The 19,098-nt window shown below is 47.8% G+C and overlaps 1 protein-coding gene across 7 annotated transcripts in view; it reads right to left on the bottom strand.

Moving 5' to 3' along the window:
• Window positions 1–18,101, bottom strand: part of SLC24A1 (solute carrier family 24 member 1) — a 28,660-nt gene extending 10,559 nt beyond the window's left edge. For 3 of the 7 annotated variants that reach the window (XM_035728142.1, XM_027571358.2, XM_027571360.2), the window contains exons 1-3: window positions 16,197–18,101; window positions 4,606–4,663; window positions 3,159–3,269 (exon numbers count right to left, since the gene is read on the bottom strand). In XM_035728142.1, coding sequence (XP_035584035.1) covers window positions 3,159–3,269; window positions 4,606–4,663; window positions 16,197–18,101 — 2,074 coding nt within the window. Of the gene's footprint in view, window positions 1–3,158; window positions 3,280–3,886; window positions 3,960–4,605; window positions 4,664–16,196 lie in introns of those variants that run through there. The other 4 variants (XM_035728141.1, XM_035728143.1, XM_027571359.2 and 1 more) reach the window with 3 other exon arrangements.
• Between the last annotated feature and the right edge of the window lie 997 nt (window positions 18,102–19,098).

Here is a 19,098-nt window from a genome sequence, read left to right as displayed (position 1 = left end):
GAGCACTACCCGTGGCCGTGTTCGTGAGACCTCCTTCTCTGGCCAGAAAGGGGAAATAGCTGACCACCAAGCTCCCTGCCCCACCCTTTCTGACCCCAGGTACCTGGAGCCCAAGCAGGTACACAAAGTGTACACACTTTGCCAGAAGCCTACAGAGCACTGTGTACACAATAGAGCTGCTCTGATAGTGAAGCAAGAAAAATGAGGAGGGCAATCTCTTTCAAAACGTGCTTTACGTGGTAATTCAAGGTGGAGGCACAGAGACTAAGGTGCAGGGGCCCATCAGGGTCCTCCCCAAGGCCATGTGGCCCCGGAGGGTGAGGACAATGGCACAAGTGACAAAACAACGTGGGCCGTGTGGAATGTATTCTGGAGCCCAGGCTGGCTCTCCCCTGTGAGCACTGGGTGACCTTGGGAAGCCTGCATACCCTCTCTAAGGCTCCGTGTCCCCCTCTAAAAAGGCAACGTCGTGATACGCACAGAGTACTGATGTGGGGGTCCATGAGACAAAATAAATAAGAATGCTTTAACTGGTACAATTAAGTCTTGCTAGGTTAGCCGGGATTCTGGAGCCAGAAGAGCAGGTTTGAATCCTAGTGCGGCCACTTGCTAGCCAAGGACCTAGCCCACTGATTCCTTAACCTCTCTGTACCTCAGACTCTTCCTCTGTAAAATCTTACAGGGTTGTTGTTAAAGGAATAAATAAATTTATCCGTGAATGTGCTTAAAACAGGGCCTGGCACCTAGAAAGCACTACATAAGCATTCGCTACAACGAGGGTGAAGTGAGTGCCTGAGAGCAGCTGCCCCACCCAGGAAGCAACTCTGAAGGGGCCCCGCACTCCAGAGGGTTCGAGTCAGAAGGGGCCCTGGAGATCCTCTGGTTCCTGACACAGACAGACTGAGAAGGTGCAACGCAGAAAACCGCGGGGACCAAACGCTGCCTGGGTCCGGGATGGGCAAGAAATGTAAACAGGCCTGGAATTTCCTCCTTTTGGCCTGTCTCCTAAACTCTCAGAGTTGGTTCAGCTGCAGCTGCTTCTGGCAAGAGGCTCCATCCTGCAGAGCCACCCCTTGGGCACGTGAGGCCCTTCAAAGTGTCCCGGTGGGCCAGCCCCACAGGTCCGAGTCAGGGCCCAGAGCCGAGAGGTCCAGAAGCGGGCCCTCCACTGCCTCCTTCATCCACACAACTTCAGTGCCCCCTTGGCATGGATGGAGCATTGCAGTCCTCTGTGGAGCAACACAGAGTTGCTGTTATCACAGGAGAGTTCCGCGGCTTCCAGGGCTGGCACTGAGACCATCGGCTAACTCTGGGTCAGAGGGGCTGGCAAGGAAAACCAAGTCCCCCTGTTTCCTTCGGACCCCTCCTCACACACCCTAACTTCTCATTTCCCACACCACTGAGGAAAGCAGGTCAGCTGCAGGGCCTCTTTCTGGTCCCCTCTCCTCTCTCTCATGCATACACACACATCCAAGTGAAATCACCATAAAAGGCATAGGGTCCTGGAGAAAAGCCCTTTCACAGGGCAGGGGCGAGTTCAGACCACACATAGACTCTGTGAAAAGAGCCAGAACACCTGGAAAGGGTGGAAACATCTGGAGAACCATTTGGAACCAGCAGATGGAAACACAAACGTGTGTCTGGAAAGTCTTAGGAACAAAGGCCTTTGTCACTGCTCAGCAAGGTCCCAGTGCCTCCTGGATGGGGCCTCGGGGTGTAGAATCAGAGTTGGCCTCTCTGAGCAGGACTTCATCTCAGAGCCCAGAGCGTATCAGCAGGCACTGGCCACAGGGTCCTTTCTATGGCTGCCACATGTGCCCACGATGTACGAAGCCCGCTCGTCCTCCTGGGACTGGGACTGTCGCTGGCTCACCCAGCGCTCATTTCCTCACATGGCCTCTCTACTCTCAGCGCAGCTGGATCATCTCCTACTTAGTATCAATCTCCTCTGACCTGGGCCTGGCCCGGCCATCACATAATCCTGTTAGGACAAGTAGGTCAGCTGCTGGTCACAGAAGTGGCCCAGGCAGGGGGGCCTGTGGTCCCATTCAGGGGAAGATCTTTATCTTCTGGACTTTGCCAACCCAGGGACGGAGTTTCCTTCAATGCCCCAGGCCAGGCATGCCCCCAGTACCGATCACCCACAGGCTGCTGGGTGCTGCAAACTCCACTCTCAAAACTCCAGGGGCACCGATACTTGGGGGTGGCCTCCTCTCTCAATGTCTGCCGAGGCTCAACTGAGGATTTTCGGAGGAAGACTTGATCATCTCGTCTTTGTCTCTGCTTTTCCCAGTCCAATACCCTTTTAAATACCCAACAACCCAATACTGTATCTGCAGGGCCTGAGGAAATTTCTGAGCCCCCCACCCCACCCCAAGTTTTGTCCCTGAGCCAGAAAGGTAAGTCCGGGTGCTTCCTGATGCTCACGAGTCAGTCTCTGGTGTCATATTCAGCTCAGCCCTCTGGGGAAGGGGGCCAGAAGGCAGGACTTGGTAAGACGGATGGTGAGAAGCTCAGCTACTCCCATCACTCGTCAAGTTAGACATCAGGCCCCACTTCACTTTGGCCCCCTACCAACCCAGAAGTGGTCCTGGCAGCTCCTTTGGGGTTCCTGGCTGGAGAGGGGTTTAGCAGTTTTCATAGGACTCCAGAGCTCAACACAGAGCACAGGGAGGTACCACTCAGAGCTTCTGGGCTGTGGGGCCCTATAGGAGGTACCCCCAGCAGTGGCCCTGGCCAGTCAGCCTGCACCAAACTGCCTGGCTGGAGATGCTGTGGGATACTGGAGCCAACTTGTGGGTGGTGGGTTTCGTAGGGAAGTCACTGAGGGCAACCCCAACATAGACCAGAGCAGGGCACACGGCACTCACGGCCTTGCTAACTACAGGTGACCTCTTTTTACAGGAGGGGACCCGGAGACAAGGAAGTCATGGGATGTGGATACGTACGGACCTTAGCTCCTGTCGAGTCCTGTGTCTTCTCTCTGCCCTGTCTCCCAGACTCTTGACCCCACACCCCAACTCTCCTCTGCTCCCGACTCCCCACCCTGCCATCGTCCTCCCCACTGCCTCCTAGTTTTGCAGGCCCCTGTTTCTGTCCAGCCGCAGGAGGGAAGGAGTAGACAGGAGACCACGCAGGTCTGGGGAGGCCTTGCTTACCTTCTCTCAGAGGGTCCAGGCTGTGGATCATGAGCTGGTAGATGGGGCCGCGGATGATGCTGTTGTGCAGAGAGGCCGGGCTGCTCGCTCGGGTCAGCATTGCAGGGAGCACTGCTGGGAGCTGAGCAGGGGAGAGCCACACAGGCCTCAGTGGGCCCCTGCCCAAGCCAGGGGAAGAGCCACACGAGGGCCTCACTAACCCTGCTCCCCTCCCTTGGAAGTCAGAACAAAGCACAGGAGCCTCATCCTGGCCTCCCCTCTCCTTTCACCTCCATCAGCAGTGTTACACTGCTTTCTTTCTCAGCCTCCCCCCACTCTTCCATGACTGGCTAATTCTACATGCGGAATAATCCCCCCAAGGTCTCAACAGGGAGCAGACGATGTGTGCGAAGCATGACACATTAACTAGGGTTTGTCCTTCCCTGAAAATACACTCTCACAGAAACACACACTCACCCACACACCACACACACAGACCCACTGTGCATGGGCACACTTAACGGCCCACAAAGCGTCATCATGCTTTATCATTGCCCCAGCCCCGGAAAAGCAAGGCTGTGATCCCCTTCTACAGAAAAGGAAATGAAAACTGAACGAGGCTAGGTACCTTATCCAAGGTAAATGAAAGACTCAAAACTAGCACTCAGGACTGTGGATTCCCAGTTCCCTTCCTTTTTTTCCTACCCACAGATGCTTCAAGAGACCTTCATAGGCACACACATACTCACATCTATATGTGCAGATACCCAGATGTGACACACATAGAAATATCATCTGATTTACAAAAGGCACACCCGAGACGGACCAACCCTGGCTCAGTCCCTCCCTCCCTCCCCCGACCCCCATCCCCCATCCCTCTGGAGCTGAACTCTTCTGCCATCTGTTGGCTGTGGTAACACAGTACTTCACAACAGGCCTAGGGGTTTTCTTTGGATGAGGAAGATGTCATTCAGGCCCCAGCCTCTCCTGAGGTTCCATAGTTCTTCCCAAATATCCCACCGGCAAAAGGCAGCTAAGATACAGTTTTTCAGAAACCTCAGTCCCCCCTACTCCCAGTGCCCCTGCTATGCTGCTCTTATTTCTGAAGCATTCCAAAGCCACAGGTAATTAGGCTTTTAGATCAATTCTAAAAGTCGAGGCTTGAATTCGGCTACTCCACAGTCATTTTACAGATGCAAAAGCTCACATAGCAAGTTAGTGGCAGAGCAAGCAGTGGCATCCTGGAGTTAGCTCCCAAAGAAGCACCTCTTCCAAGGCCACCTTGGAGGCAACAGTCCCTCTGGCAAAGGAGCTGGCTCCTTCACTGGCTCATCCTGGGAGCACTCCCAGGAGCTTCCCAAGCCTGAACCCGGCCCAGGATCCCCAACATCAAGGCCACAGTGCCTCAGGGCTATGGCTGTCCTCCGAGACCCCGCAGTGTCCCTGCTGAGCCGACTCCACATGGCACCCACCTTTAGCTTCTTGTTTTCCTGTAGCTCATCCACCGCAGCCGCTCCATTGCCTGGCTGCAAACAGGGACAGGAATCACAAGATGTTTGGAGAGACCCTTACTCTCCCTCTCTACTTCCCTCTCTCTCCGGGGAACCCTCAGGTGGGAACACAGAAACACACCCAAAGATAACCTGCTCTCGGGCGCCGGGGCGGCTCAGTCAGTTAAGCGGCTGCCTCCGGCTCAGGTCCTGGTCCCAGGGTCCTGGGATCAAGCCCCGCATCGGGCTCCCTGCTCGGCAGGAAGCCGCTTCTCCCTCTCCCACTCCCCCTGCTTGTGCTCCTGCTCTCGCCGCGTCTGTCTCTGTCGAACAAATAAATAAAATCTTGGAAAAAAAAAAAAAGATAACCTGCTCTCAGAAGATGTTTTACCACGTCCAAACCCCAGCCTGGCCTTTCACGGTCTGGCTTCCCTCTACACACCGTAGGCCCAGTCAAACGTGTCCACTGTCTACAGTCCAGGAACCCGTCTTTCAGTCCCTCAAAGGCACCATCCTCTCTACGCCTGTGAAACCCTCATCCTGGGGCCCCTCCTCTCACGCTTGGCACCCTCCTTCCCTCACTCCCCACATTTCAGGTGTCCATTTACACGTCACCTTCCTCTGGGGAGCTAAGGTGTTGTCTCATTCTCTTTTATAGATTCCTGTTCTTTTCCTCCATAGCGCTCTCCTCAATTTATTTGTGTGTTAACAAACATTGCTAACATTGTTAACAAACATACCCGTAAATTAACTGCCCCCTAGCATCTTGAAGGCAGATTGCCTACTTCATTTGCCACTGTGTGTCCAGCACAAAAACACTCCTGGGCACTTCACAAGATTCAATAAACATTTGTTGAATGAGGCATGAATGAACTGTCCTCTGACTGTCCCCAATCCATTCCAACTGCTGGACCCTTGTTCACGACTCTTCCCTCGGCTTAAAATGCCTTCTCCATTCCTCTATGTCTACCAATTTTTCAGAAAATTCAGGGTGAATTCTTCTATAAAGCTTTCCTGAATGACCCCTTCTACTCCCACACCCTCACTCCAGCTCCCTATGATACCTCTCTCCTCAAAAGCTGTGTAACAACAGTGAGCACATTTTTTTGTTACCAAAACTTGGCTCTATGATCGAGTAAGCACTCAGGTCCTGGGGAAAGCTGCAGGGCAGCCAGCTGGGAAATGAGACAGCCCTAGAAAAATCTAAGATGAAGAATCATTAAACCCACAGTACTTATTGTCTGGACCACTAGCCTTCAACCTTGCATTTACTGCTTTATAGTGCCATTTGAACTTTTAAAAGAATCATTTTTTAACTTTTGACCTATGTCAGTTGTCTACCCAGCTAGACGCGATTATTTTTGAACTTTCGATACAGTCATCTCTGTTCCCTTAACCTGCAGCACATTTCTTGTACATAGTAGGTGCTCACTAAAGGCGAGCTGAACGAGTAGCTATTCCTAAGTAGCTTCTAGTGCTATCTTCAGGCAACATGGTCACCAATAGTTGCCCCCCAAAACTGTCTTCACCTCCCCACTCTGGCCTCTGTGGCCAGAACTAGAACTGGACGTTCTATACTCTGTCTCTGTTTCAACTCAGAAAATAAAGAAAAATAGCGCCTGAGCCAGGGCTCCTCACCCTCCCATCCACCCAATTTGTTCATTCATTCAGTTCTTACTTCCCCAAGCACCTGCCGTTTATAGGTCAGTGTGCTAGTGCTGTCAGGATACAAAGATGTTGCGGACACGGGTTCTATGTCCAGAAAGGAACTGGAACCAATGCTGACAAAGCAGAACGTGGTTCAAGAAATGAGAAGCGTAGATGAGGGTGTAGTGGTGGGAGAGACAAGAAGGCTTCCTGAAGTAGGTAGAATTTGAGTAAGCTTTGAAGGATGGGGGAGGTTTGAATGCTGGACGCAGATTGCTGAATGAATTAAATAAACAGATGTATGAACCAATGAATATGCAAATGAATGAAATAGAGCAGAAATAACCCATCTGCATATGAAGGGAACACTGCTGTTTTTCTGAACAAATCCCCCGACTCTTTCATGACACACGGGTAAGTTTACTGGTATACTGGAGGCTATGGCACCAATCCCTGCTGGTCCGGCCATCTCACGTTTATCATGTCCAACCTTCACCCATTGAGTTTCTGGAGGCAAAAAACTGTGAGGAGCCAGGCTGCCCTTTGGGGTAGCTAGTTCTGTCCACAGAGGGGCAGGAGAGATTGACTTTTGCCCCATGATGCACATGCCCAATGATTTTTCTGCTATCAGATGTACTCAAGCCAAAATATTTCTCTATGAGTTCATCATTCTTTGCACCCATCAATATCTTCTGAGTTCAGCATGTACTTCTAATTTTCTGAAGCCCTTCACATTCGGTTTCTCATCCAAGACTACTAACTCCATGAAGCAGACAAGGTTAGTATTATTACTGCTCTTGGATAGATGAGAAAACAGAGATGCAGAAAGCGTGTGCCACTTGCCCACACTCACAGAGACTGTCAGAACTCTGATCTCCTGACCCCCATTAGATGTTGTTGTTGTGGTTGTTTACTAGCTCACATTTCTTTTCCCAAGCATAAATAAGGTAATGAGGTGAAATCTCTATTCCCTAGTGGCTCTGTTTCAAATTATTGACATTTTAGGTAAATGGACATGAATGTTCATCTCCATTTAGATGTGGATGATGGGTCTATTATGGGTAGCAGTCCCAGCAAGTAAGTGCTTTCAGAATATGCCCTTAATACAAACACATTTCACATCCACCTCTGACCCCAATCCATTGCCCCTCCTCTTTCTTCAGCCTCATCACCCCACCTTCTCCTTCTCCACATGAAAATTAGCAAAGGGGCTGAGGAAACCAAAGAGGATGTCTTCCTGCCAGCCAAAGCCCCCAGCACCTGTGATGTATCTTGCTGAGGTTGAGCAGTGGGATCCCTTGTAGCCATTCATGGGAACCTGTGATGGCAAATATGGCAGTCCCTCAGGGGGCTCCTCCTCCTGACTTCCAGTTTCTATCTCCCATTGATGTAGCAGTTAATCACTGACCTCTCCCCTTCTAGACCATCCATGACACATTTCCTGAACCACATATTTTAGTGTGTGATTTTTTTTTTAACATTCATTTAACAAATATTTACTGAATCCCTGGTCTGAGTCCTGCCTTCACCCAGGTTATACTCTAGTAGGGGACTCTTCACACTAGCCCTTTCCTGAGTACAGTCTTGCACTCTGATCCACTCATTTGTCTAAGCCGGAAACCCAGAAGTCTACCTGAATTCCTCCCTCTCCTTCACAGCCCACATCCAATTAGCTGTCAGACCTAGTTTCTTTCTTTCTTTTTTTTTTTAGATTTTTATTTATTTATTATACAGAGAGAGAGAGACAATGACAGCAGGAACACAAGCAGGGGGAGTGGGAGAGGGAGGCAGAAGCAGGTTTCCCGAGCAGGGAGCCTGACGCGGGGCTCGATCCCAGGACCCCAGGATCATGACCTGAGCCGAAGGCAGACGCCCAATGACTGAGCCACCCAGGCGCCCCAGACCTAGTTTCTAAAAGTCCTCAAATTTCACCTCATCTCTCCATTCTCCCGCCTACAGTCCTGCAAACCACCCCCCTGACTCCTGATTATTCCTCTTCTAGTTCATTCTCCATCCCTCAGCCAGAGTGATTTTTCTAAACAAAGCACAGATCATGTCCCTCCCCCACACCCTAGGGGCTTACTATCCTCACAAGGGAGTCCAGACTCCTTAGCTGAGCACCTATCAGCCTCCTCGTACCTCAGTCCAGCACTGTCCAAGAGAAATAGAATGCAAGTCACACACATAATTTTAACTATTTTAGTAGCCACATTTTCTAACGTAAAAGAAACACGTGAAATTAGTTTGAATAATATACTTTAACCCAATATACCAAAAATATTATAATTCAACATATAATTAATATAAAAATATCAATGAGCTATTTTGCCCTTTTTTTTTTCCATACTAAGCCTTTGAAACCCAGTGTATATTTTATACTTACAGCACATCTCAGTTCAGATTATCCCCATTTCAAGAGTTGAGTAGCTCCATGTAGGTAGTGGTCACCATACTGGACAGTGCAGCTATGATCTCATGGTGTCTCATTCCCTTGGCCTCTCCACAAGCCCAGGAGAATTCTTACCCCTTCTTCAGTCAGCCACCCCCTGCTTGTCCTTCAAGATTCTGCTAAACATCGCCTCCCAGAGGAAGCCTTCCCTGACTCTCTGGTCTGCTGAGATGTCCACTCTCTGCAGTACTAAATCCCTTAGCGCTTTCCTACACCATTGCACATCAATTTCATTTATCTGTCTTCCCCACTGAGGAGGATTTACCATGGAGCCGGTGAAGCTTAATTTCCAAGGCCCATGTCTCCCCTACATAAACACTTTCCAAGACCTTGTATTTGATTTTTGTACCAATAGTTTTATATTCTTTTTCATAAAGAGTGTCAGGCCCCACAAAATCTGGATCAACTCCCACTCTGCTAGACTGAGCTCATCAAGGACTTGGGACTGTGCCTTTTTTCTCATTGTAACCCCAGACCCTACACGGGCCTCATATAAAGAGATTCAATAAATGTTTGCTGAATGAATGAACATTGGAGTTCTTTAGGGCACAAACCTAGGGCCTCCCCCTCCCACCCCCACTCTCTCTCTCTCAACCGGTCATCGATTTTAATTATCACACATTGTCAGTGATTCACAAATTTCTATTTCTAGCCCAGACCTTGATTCTGAGCTTCAGGCCCATGTGGGCAATTGCCTCCTAAACATATCCACCTGGAGGGGACATAGGCACCCACACTCATCATTCCTGAGTGGAGAGTCTTGAGTTTTCCTAAACCTGTTCTTCCTTGGGTCTTCCCTTTTTCACTGGGTGGGACCACCATCTACCCTGCTGCTCAAGCCAAAAACCTGGCAGCATCCTTGACTTCTCTTGTTGTCTCACCCTCACATCCACTTCATCACCAGTCCAGATGATTCTGCCTTCAAAACGTCTCTCAAAGATATACCTGCTGGATGCCCACGACAGCCTCCTAACTGGACTCCCTGTTTTTACCCTTGCACACCTACAGTTCCTTCTCTACACAGCAATTAGGAGCAACCTTTTGAATATGGCTCTTCCTCACTTCCTTCCCTGCTGAGCTTCAGTTAAAATCCAAACTCCGTATCTGACCCATAGGGCCCCACAAGCCACCTCTCCAGCATTACCTTGTCCCACTCTTCCCTTACTCACTGACCATACTGGCCTCCAATTCTTTATTCTAATGCACTGAGCTCCTTCCGGGCTCGGAGCCTTTGCAAATGCTGTTTCTTCTTCCAGAATTCTTACCCATGGAGCACGGGGTGGTTTCTCTTCTCATTCTGCAGATCTCTATTTGGACCTTTCTCCCTCCAAGAGGCTTCTCCTGCTCTCCCTTGCTAAAGGGGGCCTACCACCTCCAGTCCCTCTCCACCATATGCACGCTTATTTCCTTCACAGCACTTGTCACTCTCTGAAATTATCTTTTTACTTATTTAGCATCCATATGCCCACTCCCCCACACTAAATAAGGTTAGTTTTATATTTCCAACTTATTCAGGGGGCATAGCATCTAGAAATCATGCTGTTATTTGTAGAACACCATCAATATCTAATTTCATATTTAATCCCATCATATACACTATGAGAAAATATTACTGTGTGGCATGAATGCATGTAAAATCTCAATTACAGGTACACATGCATCCATGGAAACAACAAGCTATTGGACCAGGCATGATCAGGTGTTTGAGTTTTTCTGTTCATATTCATTTGTTTCTTATTCATTCATTTTGTCATCTGCTAGCACCAACTAACAGGTGAACACTAAAAAAAATGTTATGAGGAAAAAAAACCCTAAAATTGAGAATTCTACTCTTATCATCTTTTTCTGACAACTGGGAGGAAGCTAACTATCCAAGGGATTAAAGGAGAGAACCCTGGGGCACCTGGCTGGCTCAGTTGTTAGAGCATGTAACTCTTGATCTCAGGGTTGTAAGTTCAAGCCCCATGATGGGTGAAGGGCCTATCTAAAAAAATAAAAATAAAATAAAAATGTGTGAATATTACCAAGAAAGAAAGAAAGAAAGAAAGAAAGAAAGAAAGAAAGAAAAAGAAAGAAAGAAAGAAGGAAGGAAAGAAAGAAAGAAAGAAAGAAAGAAAGAAAGAAAGAAAGAAAGAAAGAAAGAAAGAAAGAAAGAAAGAAAGAAAGAAAGAAAGAAAGAAAAAGTTGGGAACCCTTCAGCCAAGGCTAGGAGGGGCTCTTTGGGAGCTTAGTGGATTCCCTGCAGCCTAGCATGAGTGGGGTCCACAGATGCTGGAGAGGCCTTCCTGTTCACAGGGCTTCCTGTCCACAACCCTGCTGTCTCCACAGTAGGTAGCTGGCTATACAGGCCACTGATAGAAGCCCTTGGAATAAATGTCAACCCTGACTAGAAAGGGAAGGACTGGCCCCCTTAGGAGGCACCTGGTTTGTCTGCTTGGAGGGTCATGTTGGTTGGTTTAATTAAAAAAAAACCTTGCTGGGGAAAAACAAAACAAAAAACAGACAAACCAAAAACAGCCCCCAATGCATATGAGGAAAGAATGGCAGACTTTTCTCCAGAGTTTCACATTCTGAAGTATTCTTGAGGGCATGATGTGGATAGGGACCCAAAAGGATCCAAAATAGGCTTGTTCCCCTCCCCCCTTGGATCCCTTTTTACCACTGGTGCCCCTCTGACCATATTGCCAATCAGCATCTCATGCAGATGGCTGGTCTTTCTAGCTAAGCTGGGAGCTCTCTCTATAAAGAAAGGCCTGTGGTGCTTCAACCACAGATAGATAAAGCTTTTTAAGCCAGGCCAGTGCATCAGCTTTGCTGTTTGTTGACTTTCTGTGATTATGCATGGTCAAGACAAGTCAGATATTTATCATTTGGGGCTACAATAAATACACTGAGAGTTGTATAGTTTATATTCAGGTATACTTTATACACAGGTATAAAGTTTCAGAGCAAGTCAATAATAGGGGTTGTAGAAGACATCCCAAACCAATACATGCCAGTTTGACCAATGTTATCTAAAATAGCTTAGCTTTGATTTTTTTTTTCAGCCAGTGTCAAAAGAGAGACTCTAAAATTGTTACTATGTGTCCATGTCTGATGCTACACCATTTTATTTTTTCTAGAAATGCTCTTCAGTGAATTCTGATTAGAATCATTTCCGCCCCCCCCCCAAAAAAAAACCTTTATCCCAATTCTAGGTTGTCAGAGCAGAATAAAAAGTAAAGTGAAAGGCCCTCCAGCTCAGAAACTCTACAGATATCAGTTGGGTAAATATTCAGGAAGAAAATGAATCATTCTCTGCTGCTCTCATCCCCAAGTTGTTCAGATAGAAGACCTACAAGGATGTTGTACTTGGGGGGCGCCTGGGTGGCTCAGTCATTAAGTGTCTGCCTTCGGCTCAGGTCATGATCCCAGGGTCCTGGGATCAAGTCCCACATCGGGCTCCCTGCTCCGTGGGAAGCCTGCTTCTCCCTCTCCCACTCCCCCTGCTTGTGTTCCCTCTCTCACTGTCTCTCTCTCTCTGTCAAATAAATAAATAAAATCTTTAAAAAAAAAAAAAGGATGTTGTACTTGGGAAAACAGCATGTGGCCGCTCCTGTCTGTTGGTGTATTGTCTGTGGTGCCTTTCATGCTACAACAACAGAGCTGAGTTGTGACAGAGACTGCATGGCCTGCAAAGCCTGAAATATTCACTGTCTGGCCCTTTACCGTAGAAGTCTGCCAACCCCTACGTGAGATCATCATCCCACTCCCTTTATAGATAAGCAACCTAAGGTGGGAAAGTAAAGTGACTTCGTAGCACTTTGTATAGGGTTTGTTCTATTGCAGTTACTCTTGTCTGTGCCTGTCCCTTCTACTGGAAGGGACACAATCTTTTCCCCACACTGCTTTTCATTTAAGCACTTACTGATAAAGGTTTGTTGAATTGCACTGACTTGCCCAGAGCAACAGGGGCAGTTTGCAGTGGAGCCTGGGTTAAAACCCAGAAATACAGTTTCACATGCCAGTGGTGAGAACCACCAATGAGCTTTGGAAACGGATGAGTTAATGATCCTCTCTGAGCCTCAGTTTCCTCATCTGCAAAATGGAGGTTACAATCCATCCTTGTGGGGCTTTTGTGAGAAATTGTTGAGATCAGATATGTATGGAATAGGCCCTCCATAAGTAAGGATTCCCTCCCCACTCCTTTCTCTCTCTACAGTGGAGCCCCTGAACTGTTAGGGTTTCCTGAGGAAACTGAACCACATACTTGTGCACCTCCTGCTAGAGACGAGAGCCCAGGCTCACCTCTTTGGGAGATATAAAGAGTGTTTCCCCAAGCAGTGGCAATGATGAGCCTGATGCTGTAGCTACCCCTCCACACCTCACCCCAGGCTGGCAACAGAGGAAGGGAGAGGCCCAGATGTCTTTCCTGTTCCTGTTTCTCTCCAGAGGGAGCTGGCTCACACTGTCCTCCATCTCTCTTCCTGCTGCTTAGACTTCTCGAGCACCTGTGGCTCTGACCTCGCCTCCCCAGCCTCCCTCCCTGGTTCCTACCACTCTGTCTGGTTATGCCCCACTTCTCTCTGACTTCTTCACTTCAGAGCATGGCTGATTGAATAAGCCGCTTCCCAGGCCCCCTACTTTCCTGGGGTGATGCTCAAAGAGGGGAACCATTAATCAAGGAGAGGTGTGAATCAGTATATCAACAGGAGTGAGAGAGTAAGGCACGTTTATTTTCATGTTAAAGTGAAACAGTTTACAGGGGTGAGGACACACTCTTGCATAAACTGCAAAAATGAATGCCAACACAGTTTACTAGATCAACAATTGGATTTCCAGAGAATTGTTTCATGAATTCAAAACTGAATGGCTTGCTCTCAGTCTATTAGTGAAGTGCAGGACAATCTATCTCCCTCTAACCAGATCATAGGTGGTGGCCAGCAAAACACAGACATAAAGATACAAGCAAAGACAGTTCTCTCTCTCTCTCTCTCCATCTCTCCCTCTCTCTCTCTGGCTTTTAGACACCGGAGGTGAAATCCAAATCCAGATATTTTAAAAACCATTTCAAAATAGCCACAGTTCTTATTATTGGGACTAATTTTTAGTAAGGAGTTGTTAATGCTGGAAAGTACTAACTATAGGTTTTTTCTTTTATTAAAGATTTTATTTATTTATTTGTGAGAGAGAGAGAGAGAGCACGCACAAGCAGGGGGAGTGGCAGGCAGAGACAGAAGCAGACTCCCCACTGAGCAGAGAGCCCGATGCGGGGCTTGACCCCAGGACCCTGGGACCATGACCTGAGCCGAGGCAGACACCTGACCAAGGGAGCCACCCCAGTGTCCCTTAAAGATTTTATTTTTAAGCAATCTCTACACCAAACATGGGGCTCAAACTGACAACCCCAAGATCAAGAGTCACATGCTCCACTGACTGAGCCAGCCAGGCACCCCTAGATTTTTAATTTTAAATAAATACAGATTGACTTTCAAGTATAGCCAGTAATTCAACCTCTTTGGTTTTTTTTTTTCAATAACACTGTTAATTAAAATTCATACTGGATCTGTTTCAGCAAATAAGAACAGAATTGTGATCGGCACCACTCTCACTGGTTGGCCAAGAGCTGCTACTAATGCCCTAGAAGAGTCTCTTAAGTAGGTTATAAATTCTCCTTTGAAATCATGATTATGCTTCACTTGTTTCACAAGCTCTGCTTTGATGGTCTGGTCCTCGCAAAATGGAAAATTTAGAATTTGTAGAGTTTAGATAAAAACAGAATTACTGATAATGACCGGGAGGCACATCAGAGGCATTTTGAAAATTGCTGGCCTGATGTACACCAAGGCATTAGATGCTTTTCTCAGAGGAGAGTGCCAGGCTTCATGGCCACCCTCAGCAAGGCCCTGAGGACTTCATTTGGAGGGAGGCCCTTCTTTCTTCATATTAAATGATGTAATGCTCTGAGCCTCCCTTTCTTTTTGAAGCTTCTGGCTTCAAGGAGCAGTAGGCTGACAGGAAATAGCACTGAATGGGGAATTCGGATACTGGGTTCCCATTCTGGTTCTGATACCTGCTGGCTGTATAACCTTGCATAGGACATTTCTTCTTTGGTGGCCATCTGCAAATATGGCAGGTGGTGCTCAGTTGACCAGACCAGACAAATAACCACTGTGTAGGGCCAGCTAGAACGAAACTCACTTGGACGATGATCGTTAAACAGGACCTTTTGGTGACTAGTTGGACTCTGTCATTTCTGCCAGAGAAGGGAAGGGAGGGACCCATCCAAGGTCACACTGTCAGTTAGAGGCAGAATCAGATTAGAACCCAGATTTCCTGACTTGTACTTCTATGCTCCAGCGAGAATACCACATCATCTCAAAAATCCGAAAGGAAGTACATTTCATCTCTCTTGCATCATATATCTCCCAGACACGCTGCTGAATTTGGTCTCCATTCTGCCCACTCATCAAAACCGCTCTGGATTAAGTAGCTAAGTCCTTCCATTCTTTGCGTGCAAAATTCTGCCCACACCAGTGGCTTCTCTGAGACATGAAAGAGGCAGGCTGAGAGCCAACCTTTGCCCGAACCCACCCTTTAGAAGCAGGAAAGAAACAGGGTCTGTGTTCCCTAGGGTACCTCACTTTGGAGTCAAGGAACAAAAACTTTGAGATGAATTTTCAGAGATCACTTCCCCACTTTAATCTTATCTTGAGGGTTATTGAGCCATGCAATGAACTTAGAAGGAAGGTCCCTCACAGGGGCAGAGATATTCTTAAAAAAGAATTCTGTAGCCAAGAGAAAGCCTCAGGGTTGGAGTTCTGATATCTGGCCTCCACTCGACAAGAGAGAGGGCCCTGCACCCAAGGCTAGCTTGTCAGCGGATGAGTGGAGCTCTCATCTCCAATATATCAAAATATATATCAAAATATAATATATATTGGATATATCCAACATATCAAAATCAAAACAAAGACAAAAAACTTCCACCTTGTCAGACCCCATCCAAGCCACTAGCTCCAAATCTGGAATGTGAACAAACAGGATTAAATGAGAGAGAAGGTGCTAGATGAACCCTAAACACCATGCACATGGAAGAGATTATCATTTTTCCCTGCCTGATAACTCCTTGGATGTTCTCCAAAGCCCAGCTCAAATGTCACTTCCAAACACCCAGTGAGACCAACCCAAGTTCAAATCTTGGCTCCACTGCCTATTTGCTGTGTGACCTTGAACAGTGCTTTAAATTCACTAGGCCACTGCCAATGGTGGATCGTAATAATAACCGTTGGATGGTTGGGAGCTGAGCCAAGGTCACTCTTGCCAAGCACCTGACAAAGAATAGGACTTTAAATGTTGAATGAATAGCAAAGGGAAGCAGAGCACCCATCTCTTGAGGTCTGACCCAGCAATTTCCATTCTACAGTCACTGGTCTCTCCCCTCATCTTTTTACCCCAAAGGGGCTACAGAAATTTGAGCCAGCCTGTCCTTACCTTGCTGAGGTCCCCTAGGGCCATGACCTTGGCCACTGGCCTCCTGCTGAGCTGCTCCTTCACCCAGACCTCGAGCTGCTTATTCCACTTCATGGTGAACACATATAAAGCATAGGCCAGCAGTAGCAGCAGGCTTTCCCACCAGGTAATGAGGCTGTCCAGGAAGAAGAGAATGAGCATTATCAGGTCAAGGATGTAGAAAGAGACATCACGGAATAAGGGCCACCATGTGAGATTGAGGATCTCCCGGGAGAAGAGGGCACAGGTGCCGATGACAAAGAGGATGTTGAACACAGCAGAGCCCACGATGGTACCAATGCCCACATTGCTGTGAGAGATGAAGACACCAATGAGGGAGGTGAAGAGCTCAGGGGCAGAGCCTCCAGCAGCCATGAAGGTGGCACCTGCCACATCATCTGAGATCTGCAGTTTCTCTGTGATGACACCCAGGGCTGGGACAAAGTACTCGTCACACACGATGGCCAAGGCCACAAACACGTACATCATGCCAAAGATGTGCAGGACCACCCAGCCCTGTCGCCGCTCCTCTATGCTGAACAAGTCTGGGGGGTACTCTGCCTTGGAGGGAAGGTCTGGCCAGCCAGGAGGCAGCGCTGAGGGATTGGAACTAGGTGCCTCTGGGATCATAGCTGTTGTCAGGCTGGGGGAGGGAGCAGGGGGCACCGCTGGGGCTGGCTCCACAAACACACAGTGACGGACCTGGATGGCTGGATTTGCCCTGACCTTGGAGGGTGATGAGGGCCTGGGTACCATGGAAGATTTCTTTGCCAGCCCCCAGAAGGTGGCGGAGGACATTCCGTTGGTTGACACACTGGTTCCAGATAAGGGATTACTAATACTCCAAGTAGCGGTAGAGGCTTTGGTTTCTGTTAGGCCACTGCCTGCTGTGGTGGTGCGTATTGTCACTTGCCCCTCAGAGATGGCTGTGGTGTGCTCCAGGCCCATTCCCAGGGGCATTGTCAGCTTGTTCTTTCCCACTAACCTCCAGGGCTTAGTCAATCTGTTATTGTCCACTCTTCTGGGGGTAGTCAGGGTGTTCTCTTCCGTCATACTCCTTGGAGAAGTCAAGATGTTTGTTTCTATGTCATTTATCAGGAAAGTTGGCATTTTATTAATTATTCCCTTGAGAGTAGTTGGGGTGGTTTCCTCTACTATTCTCTTAGAGGGGTTGGTCTCCAATATTTTGGTGGTTGTCATAGTTTCACTCTCTTTCACTGTTGTTCTGGGGGTGATCCCATGGCTCTCTGTCATTGTCATGAGTGAGGATGGGACATAAGTGCTTACTAGTCTACCAAGTGGAGATGGGGTATATTTCATCACCTTTCTCCCAGCCTGAGTTGGGTGATAGCTCTGCATTTCTACCCTGGGTGATGTTGTTGGGGTATGATTCTTTACCGTTGGCCTGCTTGAAGTTGGGGTGTAGTGATTCAGTACTCTACTGGGTGTGATTGTGGTGTCTTCCTTCATTCTTTCTGTGTCTGCAGCTGTTAGGCTGTGGTTATTCTTGGGTATTGTTGGAGTGATGTTGGCTGTCCTTCTGGGTGGATTGGGGGTATTCTCCATTGTTATGCCAGGTGTTGCCTCACCCCTGCCCACTGTAGTTTGGGGCACCCGTGTGTCACCCGCCATTTCAGAGCTAGCTCTTGGAGGGTCACTGCTCACCATCATCATATTGTTGTTAGGGAGGTCACGGCTGGCCAGTTTTACAGGGTGTTGGGAGGAGACTGCTGCCCACAATGAGGGGAGGCCCCGGGGGCTCCTCAGGTGCTGGTAGGTGGAACCGATGATCAACATTCCCAACAGGAAGAAGAGGCGATTCCAATGAAGCCGCTTTGGCCGGAGTAACCGCCTCTCCCGTGTTCCCATTCTGATCAATTTCCCCATGATGGCCAGTTATGCCTGGTTACAGAAGACGTCTCATTCTGTCCATGGAAAGATGGGGTCTGTTTTGGGATTCAGGTTGGTGATCAGTGACGATTTCTCCATGAAGCCCAGCCAGGGGGTATCCACAAACCTAGAGGAAGGGTAAAAAAAAAAAAAAAAAAAAAGCGTTATTTGCCCCTAAGAGGAGAGCTGGGAGCCATCAAACCATCACCTAGAAAAGAGTGATGACAATTCATACAGAGGCCTTTGTGCTAGGAAGCAGTTGTTTCTGCTGGAACAAAACTACCCCTACTGCCTGTTCCAGAGAAAAATGCCTGCTCTTAGGAAAAAGCATTAGAGGTCCTCTGTGCTGTGTAGGCATGCCAACAGCCCAGGTTCCTGAGCTGGGTCTACCTCACCCTTTTTGGGATCCCTGCGAGAGTTCTGCCAGCACCCCTCAGGTCCAAGTCTGAGTTGCTGGGAGCCAGTCAGCCATAGTTGGTGCCCCAGGCCACAGATCTCACCTTGTCAAAGGCAGGAGGAAGATAAGGAGACAAGATTTTAAGCTTTAGACAAAAACAGGCAGCGGGAGAAGGCAGTGCTAGAAACAACAAGACTCCGTGTAGGTGTTTTTTGGTTTTTTGGTTTTGGACCCATTTAAAACAATTCCATGATCCCGGGTTTCGGCACCAAAAAATAAAATAAAATAAAATAAAATAAAATAAAATAAAATAAAATAAAATAAAATAAAAAATATAAAATAAAATAATAAAATAAAATAAAATAAAATAAAATAAAATAAAATAAAATAAATAAAATAAAATAAAATAAAATAAAAAATAAAAAATAAAAAAATAAAACAATTCCATGGTATCACCCAGAGAGGACAAAGCTAAAGTCATGATGCTTCCCAGATAGTGTGGTGTGTTGGGAAGAACATGGAGAATGGAGTCAAAGGCCTGGATTTCCAGTTCTGCTGCTTTCCAGCTGTGCCACCCTGGACAGGCGAACCTCACTG

This window comes from Zalophus californianus, chromosome 6, assembly GCF_009762305.2.
Source record: "Zalophus californianus isolate mZalCal1 chromosome 6, mZalCal1.pri.v2, whole genome shotgun sequence".
Lineage (NCBI taxonomy): Eukaryota > Metazoa > Chordata > Mammalia > Carnivora > Otariidae > Zalophus > Zalophus californianus.
This window is presented reverse-complemented; position numbering and strand designations above follow the sequence as displayed.